We start from the raw sequence: 8,519 nt of genomic DNA, 5'->3' as shown, positions 1-8,519 counted from the left end.
CACCAGAGGAAATGGGTGGGTTTCAAAGAAATTGAATATTTAAAATTGGGGATGGGTTATTTTATTTCTACGCTGACATGTGTCCTTCCGTTAAAATTAGAGGTATATATGTGCCAAAATATAACGGGAGGAGTATATTTGACCCAAAAGTATAACAAGAGGTATATTTAATCTATTTTCAATAGTACAGGGATATATTTGATCTTTTTTACGAATTGAAAATGAAGAAAGAGACCAAACGTGACATTGTAAACATGTTTTCCGCTGAAGCCACTTCTTCGATCCCTTTTCTACACACAGATTCAACCAAATAATTGATGATTTTGGTTTCTTCATATACCATATTTATTTTATACTTCATATATTTATGTTAGCTAATTATATCATATTTATCATTATAATTAATCGAATTCTTACGTGACTCCACAAGTATAACTACTTTAAGATAAGATGGTCTAAATTTACTTCTGTTAAGAGCTGTTAATTTTTTTGTCCCAGTTATCAATCACCACACAACTTCAACACCCTAATAATTTCATGCCTATTTCCTTCCCTTATTTTGCATTTACTTTCACCTAAAAGCAATAGTTTCTACTAAAAAGAGAAAATGTCATGTTTGCTTCTTGTTCTGATGGAATCTATACTTGTGTTTTTAGTATTTTCCTTGCGAAGGAAACTGTCATGTCTACCTCGAGATCAGCTAAATATTGCACAACTTCTACTATGAGCCCGTTTGGATTGGCTTTAAGTTGGTCAAAAACAACTTAAAACCCCTTTTTAGCTTTTGAACGTGTTTGTCTAATGCCGACTTTAAGCCATAAAGTTCTTAAAGTCAGTCAAAAATGAAAAGTTAGAATTTCTTAACTTTTTTTCCAAAGTGCTTAAAGTCATTTTCTTTGACCATGAAAATTACTTTTATATCCTTTATATTTTAATTAAATTCTCAAACTACCTTTTTTTATTCTTTTAACTCTAAAATTCACATCATAAGCACTTTTATCCAAACACTCAACTGCTTATTTATAAAAATAACTTTCAGCATTTCAAAGTTCTAAAAGCACTTTATACATAAAAGTTACTTTTTTTAAGCCCATCCAAACGGGCTCTATAATGGTTGACATGACTTCAAGAATTCAACATTTATTTGCGATAAGAATTTTAAGCGACACTCAAGGAATTAGAGTGCACTAGCAAACAAAAAACGTTGACAAATTCCTTGGCTGGGGAAGAACTGGGTACTAACCATAAATATAGATTAAAAAAAATAATTCAAACAAACCAATAACTATTCCTGTTTGATACTTTACACCAGCTTTAACCACAAACTAAATTTAAAATCCAGGATAAAATACCCCATCCTCACCAAAACAAAAAACAAAAAAAGAAAAATACATGAAAAGAAACAGGAAACTATTTATCCCTCTTTCCAAAAGGGAATAATTCCTACAAGTCATGCAAATAACTCCCCGTAGTAAACTGAATATTATGTAATAGCTACAGTGGTTACAGCTAAGCCTCGTAATCTCCCTCAGAGAACTTGTTCTCTGGGTAGAAGACCGCAATAACTTGGTTGCCACCAAATTTTCTTCCATTCAGCCCTTGCCGAGCTTTGCTGGAACTGTCAACATCTGCATACTCCAGGAATACCTGAAGATCAACCAGGATATTAGTCTAACAGTTATACATTCAGAAGTAGAAACCTCCAAAAAAGAAAAAAAAAGCAAGGTATTGGAGCCCTTTTGCAATTGTTCCAAGTCATGACCCATTTAAGGAAGCGATAAATAATCATAGTGAAAGACACTTAACGGAAAAGTAATTTTTCAGCTGGTCACTGTGAAGAAAATTAGATACAAGTAGAATCTCCTTTTAACAACATATACAGGATCGTCAAGATCAGATTATAGGCATAACTAATCTAGATGATGGATTAAGAGATCAGCTGATAGATACCTTCCCGAGTCCAGGTGTAGGTTCACCATTAGGATTTGGACGTGGAATGACAACATTCAAGAGAGCTCCTGCAAAGTAGACATAAGAAAGCAAAATACAAGTTAAATTCTCAACTTAAGTTCAAGCCATAAGGTATGCTAGATATAGGAAATAGAACACCTGATATGGCTACTCACCAAATTTACCACATTCAATCCTCATATCTTCCAAAATATCTTGATAGTCATCATCATCTTTGAGCTCATCTACACTAACCACTTGTGTTAAGCACAGGACCTTAGTGGCTAATGCACCAGGTTGTAACATGAATCTCTGTAGAAGAACAAAGCACCAAGGGTGAGTTTCAAAGTCCTTGTATTAGAATATTAAATCCTAAGAACTTGAAAACTGAATGGAAGAACAGAGAAGTATCTCTACCTGCAAAGCAATCTGCTGTTGTGCATGCAATAATACACTCTCTTGCTCAGGGTTGGGTTGGGTTGTGCCCTGGTTAGCCCGCCTAACAGTAAGAGTTTTATCTCCCATCTTAATCCCATTAAGAGCTGCACAAGCAATATCAGTAACAGACACATCCTGGTACACACAAAAAGCATAGCCTTTTGAGTTCCCAGTTTCTCTATCTTTGACCAGATCAAATCCTCGAAGTTGACCAAAAGACTCTAAAAGTTCCCTGATTTGTGATTCTGTAAAATAATAGGGTAAACCACCAACAAATATACGGTCAGGTCCTTCAAGCCCTCCGGAAGAACCTGGTGTTAACCCAACAGCTGCCAGGTTGAGGTTGGGGCTCGGTTGGCTAGGACCAAGAGTAGCTGCCAAGGAAGGATTGTAATCACTGGGTCTTCTAACCTTAACTGGTCCGCCCTAAACCAAAAAAAAAGTGCACAGAAAGCAAATATCAATCAAGAGTTGGAATATATATAAGGACATGTACTTGATATAATGCAGCATGATGCTTTGGTAATACATTATCCCAACACTCAAAAATCCCCATAAGAACAGAACAAACCACAGAAGAACAGGGTTTGGCGACTCCAGCTTATATAATGGGAAGGGGGCAAAGGGACATTAGTTCCAAACTTTTTCTTCTGCCGAATAAGATTGGGAGAATCAGAGTCGGTGTGCATCTTGTGAAACTAAAATCTTCTCGTTCTTTACTTCCTTTTCAACAAACACCCTACAACCATAAGTAGAAAGCTAACACATAACACCTATTCAAGCAGGATGACATTTAGTACCTCAAAAATGACACCATCCAAAGCCATGGCATTACTAGCTTCCTCAACAGATCTCATTTCAACGAAGGCAAACTTCTTCTCATGGTTTATATAAACGTTGACAACAGCATCTCCTGAAAATTTCAACATATTTTGAGAACCTAAAAAGGTAAATTTAGAAAACTACAAGGGAAAGCACATAAATCTACTAACTAACCTGGACCAGCAGTGTTTCCTCCGATTGCATACATGACATGACTAAAGAAGGTAGCAACCGACTGCATGTAGATCAACAGTGAGCCAACATAAAAAGTACTCAAATATATGGCAGCACACAATTAACTCAAATCATGAAATTAGGAAGTTCAAACTTATGACAATTTTGCAGGACAACTGAACTTGATGATTCCATATAAAACACATAAAAAGCCTAATTTGGCCGACATAGTACAAACTAAATGCTACAATGGAAAATGAAACATCACACATTAACGAAAAATATTAGAAAAGTGCTAGATCTAACCACAATAGAATATGGAAATGCAGGCAAGTTTCTTTCCAACGATTGTAAGCTGAAGGGCTATTAATCCAAAAATTCAACATTTATTTGTGATACAAATTTTAAATTCTTTTATCATGAAATAAAGTTGTTTTTGATACCACGTTTATGTAAGAACAAAATTTCAAAAAATGCTAACATAGGAATAATTCCCACTTGTGGGATTTCACTGGGTATGTTGTTGTGCTAACATAGGAATAATTGTCTAACCAAAACAAAACAAAAAGCTACAACTACAAATGATTTCAGACTGCATGACATCAGTAAGTCAGAAGAAGTAATGTGTCAGTGTTGATGTCAAAAAGGTAATAATAGACACTGTATTGCGCCATATTACAAGCAGTAGCTTGTGAAGGACAACTTAAAATGATTCCACGAAGAATAACTACATTAAAGCAGACAACAGAAATCTTCCAAACTTAAGCAGCCAAAATCTTAAAACAGCCAATGCAGTGTTATCAAAGGCGCGCTTAAGCCCTAAAGCGAGGCTCAATACGTGTTGAGCGCTTCACCTCGCTTAATGTGCTTTTCAATGTGTCATCAAGGCTCTAAGGCATACTTTTCCTTGCTAATGAACCTCTTCTAAAGAGACGACACTAAACATTCACTTTATCGTAATTATTTTTCAATTTCTTTGTTCATATATTTGTTATTCGTGCTTATAAATTATTAGTCTTGGACTAAACATACATATTTGTATTTCATTAAAGCCCACACTTTATTTGTTCTTAAAGCCCCCAACGGACCTTGGAGCTTTTTTGCGCTCTTTGCTTTTGATAACACTGAGCCAATGTGCCAAGTCATGGGAATCTGTAGTACTACATTCCCACATAATATGATAATAGGAGGAAGATTGCTACCTGTTCATTAGCAGTAGGCGGAAGTCCACCAACATAAACTCGCCGAGCATGTCTGGTAGCCTGAAAAAGAAACATTTAAGAAAATACTTCAGGTAAAAGAAGAATCCATCTGAGAGAGAGAATAGGAAATGTCCAACAAATTATAAACCTGCTGTGTCATTGCCTGGACTGGCATAATAGGGAGAGCTCCAAACTAGAGAAGCCAGAAAACAAATATATGAGAATATAGATAACCAGTGACTGTATATTGAGAAGGATCTGTGACAGTACCTGGCCTGCTGCTAGAGGAAACATGTTAGAAAACAATCCAGGAATTGATGGGTTAGTAGTCCCAGGAACTTGACCTGCACGGGCATACGAAATTACAAATCAGAGTGTGAAAATATGTACATACTTTAAGTGGCTAAAACAAGTGAATATTTACACCAAAAATCTTCTTTTTTTCCTTTCGATGTTTTTGAAAAAAAATAGATGAATTTGTAATCATATTCAAGTAAAACGATTTAAGGGATGGAGAATTTTACTGTGTATTCATTACTAGAGAAAATATTTGTAAACTACCAAACTAGCAATTCCTTGAAGATGAACAAGACCTGTATCGATTCCTCCTTGTACATATAAGCTACAGAAGTCGACTCACGCCCATTGTCAGCACAGTGGGGCAAGTAGCCCAACATTGCCTTCTTAGAACATAAGACAATACAAAACAAACAAACAAACACCAAACACAACAAGAAACCAAAACCCTCAGTCTCAGAATTATTTCACCAAGTAAAAAGTAAAGAAAAGCGAAAGAGCTAGTCTAACTAGGACTCGCTATCAGTATAGGTGGAAGTCAAAGAAACAAAAAGCTTACCAAAATGTAACCATGCATTTTGATACGAACTTCCACACTATGTCCAAGAAAAACATGACAGTTTTCAAGATACTTTAATTGAAATGGAACTGATGGACCGCGTACCTGCAACATCAGTAGCGCCAGATAACAATGCACTGGTAGGAGGTGCCATATCAAAACCACTAATCCTTTTGCTGAAAAGACACATCATTAGTACCAACAGCAAAGTGATAAATTGGCTGAAAATGCAACTTTCAATGATCTGTATAGAAGTTAGCCACTGACAGATAAATTGGTAGAAAATATAACTTCCAATGATCTGTATAGATGTTAGCCACTCACTGGGACATGTATAACACTAAACATCAGATTAGAATATGAAATGAAAGTGTGATTAAAAATAAAAAAAGAAACAGACAACCAAGAATACACAGCAATACAAGGGACACAACAGGAAAATCACAACAACATACCCTGTGTAATCCCACAAATGAGGTCTGGGAGGGTAGGTATTATGTAAGCGCCCTTACCCCAAAGAATTCAAAAGCAAAAAAAAAAAAGAATAAACAGTCAAAATCCAACAGATTCCAGTAAATAGAGGGTCAACAAAGTCATCATAGTAGCTTTAAGATTTTGCAAGAACAAATACTTTTGTAAGCCAACATGGCAACATCAACTTCACCAACTCATAAGGCCAAATAACAAAATCTTCACCTAATGTTTCAGTCCAATTCTATCTATAGTTCTAACTACTAGCACATTACCACTTATGATTTCTTTCCAATTTGACAAATCAAAGAGTCCAATGACCAGTCTCACCAACATTCCAGCAAATTGCAATTTGCTTCACCCAAAGTTCAAAAGACAGAAACCAGTCTTAACGGAGCATTTGGACATCAAAAATAACCAATAGAATGTATCATGATAATGCTCCTACAAGAAGATATAGGAGCAAGACACAAACCTCTTAGATGGCGACCGTGATCGAGACCTTGATCTATGCTCGGATCTACCCCTAGGCTTGTGTCTCTGTCGGTCCTCTCTATCTTTGTCATTGTCTCTTCGCCTGAAAGGATAAATAAACAATCATATCAAAAAACATAAGAAAGATAAGAAATTGGTTCAGACTACTAAATCAGAGCAAGCACCAAACACATGAATCTCATATGAAGCTCACACTAAAGCATGTAGAGCATAGAGAACAGTGACAAAGAAACAGCAATTTAAATTAAAATCAAGGGACATGATTCTCAAAATGAATATCACTATTAAGTAGTACCATCATAAATGAGTAACTGAAAAGAGGTACAGAACATAAATCCAACTAACTTTTAAAATTACGTTTGAACTTACCTATCGTAATCTCGAGCTCGCTGAAGATCATCTTCATCTCGATCTCTGGTCCTCTCCCCCTCCCTCCTATCACTCCGATCCCTATGACGATCTCTGTGATGACGATCACGGTCCTTCTCCCTATCTCTGTCCCTTTCCTTAACTCTGTCCCTGTCTCTATCTCTATTCCTATCCCTGTCCCGGTCCTTATCACGCCCTTTCTCCCTCTCCTTCTCCCTGCTTCTTGATGAGCCCCTTTCTTTCTCGGGGTCACGAGAAGTACGCTGGAATTGGCAGAGTGGTATTAAAAATGTTAGTCAATGAAGAAAACAACAAAACTTATATATATGTAAACAAAATCTGAGGATGGCAAACCATACAGCAGAAACGTAATAATCTAAAACTAAAGAAATTAGAAACGAAGAGCAACACGAATCAGGGAAAAGAATTTCATATACCAAATACCCAACATTTGCGCTACTTATAATTTAACTAGTCCCTTGCCCATTTGAAAAACATTTACTATTGGAAGAGTTGTTTTCAAACATTTTCCAAATATTTTGAATTATATAAATTGTAACTAACACTAATTTTATGAGTTTTCTAAGGATGTAAATTCATCTCAAAATATTATGGAATCAATAACATGCACAAGAACATCTGTAATCCCACAAGTGAGGATGTTTCCTATCAAAAAATCAATTATGGCTATGTTCAGAATCAATAACTTGTCAAATTGGAAAATTGAGTCTATCATAAAGCTTTGTTTTGGCTATGTTCACAGGTTGGAAATCAGAAGAACTGCTATCCACCAGGAGTAAATCAGCTCCTCTCTGGATCCTACAATAGAGGCCAACCTTAGGCAATACTCCCCAACCCCACCAAATACTTCTATTCCAAACTCCATCACTCTTTCTAACAAAAGTAGTAGTAGAATTATCGCACTTAAACAGAATTCCATCTCTTTAATACTCCATAAACCATGACTATACACACCCAGAGATATACCCAGCAATCACATCCCATCAAACAATTCAAATAAAACTTTCTGGGTCATCCACCATAAACCAATCAAAGGCATATAAGCAACCCTAATTAAAGCAAACATCTATGTGCATTACTTCATCGCCATTATAAGTTCAAATCCAATAAAAAAAAACTTTCAATTCATCCAATAAGGAAGAAAAAAAACGTATACCTGAGACTTGGAGTCACTGTAAGGAGAAGAGCCATTATTCTCTATATCTTCTCCATTACCTTCATATTCCTGCATCGTTACTCTAATTTTTCTCTTCTGCTTGAGAGAAAAATGAAGCACAAAACTAGGGCTAGAAAAGGGTTTCGCCGTTTCTGTAATTGGGATTTGCAATCCAATTGCGATTTCCTTTTATGTTGTTCTAATTAAAAAGGGTACAACCGTAAACTCCAAGCTGCGTTTTATTATTCGACATGGGCAGAGGTGTTCACGATTTGGGTAAAAATCAATTCAAATTGATTAACTAAATCGATTTTTTATTTAGTTTGGTTTAGTTTTACATTTTTAAAAACTGATAATATTTGATTTTGTTTAGAAAAAAAAGAAATAACCAAATCGAACTGATAAATTATATACATAGTCTTTTATAATTGTATATACATAATATATTATTTTTTATAAACACTTTTTTATGCAAAAAAATACAGCACGCTATTTTAAAATAGTAAGGTATGATGCATCTTTTATTTGTACAACCATATCATTAGCTTATGCATTATTCAGTAAA

The 8,519-nt window shown here is 35.5% G+C and overlaps 1 protein-coding gene across 2 annotated transcripts; it reads right to left on the bottom strand.

The window, feature by feature from the left end:
* Nucleotides 1-1,225: 1,225 nt before the first annotated feature.
* LOC129872359 (splicing factor U2af large subunit A) lies at nt 1,226-8,126 on the bottom strand. 2 transcript variants are annotated; one of them, XM_055947341.1, is made up of 13 exons: nt 7,955-8,126; nt 6,778-7,040; nt 6,389-6,490; nt 5,548-5,618; nt 4,857-4,930; nt 4,735-4,779; nt 4,587-4,646; nt 3,385-3,445; nt 3,189-3,301; nt 2,368-2,814; nt 2,127-2,262; nt 1,951-2,018; nt 1,226-1,647 (listed from the first exon to the last, which is right to left on the bottom strand). In XM_055947341.1, the coding sequence occupies exons 1-13, from the start codon at nt 8,027-8,029 to the stop codon at nt 1,510-1,512; spliced, it is 1,653 nt and encodes a 550-aa protein (XP_055803316.1). In that variant the 5' UTR covers nt 8,030-8,126; the 3' UTR covers nt 1,226-1,509. The 2 variants fall into 2 exon arrangements, with proteins under 2 accessions (XP_055803316.1, XP_055803317.1); XM_055947342.1 differs by lacking the exons at nt 5,548-5,618; nt 6,389-6,490; nt 6,778-7,040; nt 7,955-8,126 and adding an exon at nt 5,180-5,528.
* Nucleotides 8,127-8,519: the final 393 nt, after the last annotated feature.

Source organism: Solanum dulcamara, chromosome 11, assembly GCF_947179165.1.
Source record: "Solanum dulcamara chromosome 11, daSolDulc1.2, whole genome shotgun sequence".
NCBI lineage: Eukaryota > Viridiplantae > Streptophyta > Magnoliopsida > Solanales > Solanaceae > Solanum > Solanum dulcamara.
This window is presented reverse-complemented; position numbering and strand designations above follow the sequence as displayed.

Coding starts and splice junctions, on each gene's coding strand:
- LOC129872359 (XM_055947341.1), bottom strand. CDS start 8,029: ATGCAGGAATATGAAGGTAATGGAGAAGATATAGAGAATAATGGCTCT. Junction 5,619..6,388: donor TCACGGTCGCCATCTAAGAG/GTTTGTGTCTTG, acceptor GTGTCTTTTCAG/CAAAAGGATTAGTGGTTTTG. Junction 3,302..3,384: donor AGGAAACACTGCTGGTCCAG/GTTAGTTAGTAG, acceptor TGAAATTTTCAG/GAGATGCTGTTGTCAACGTT.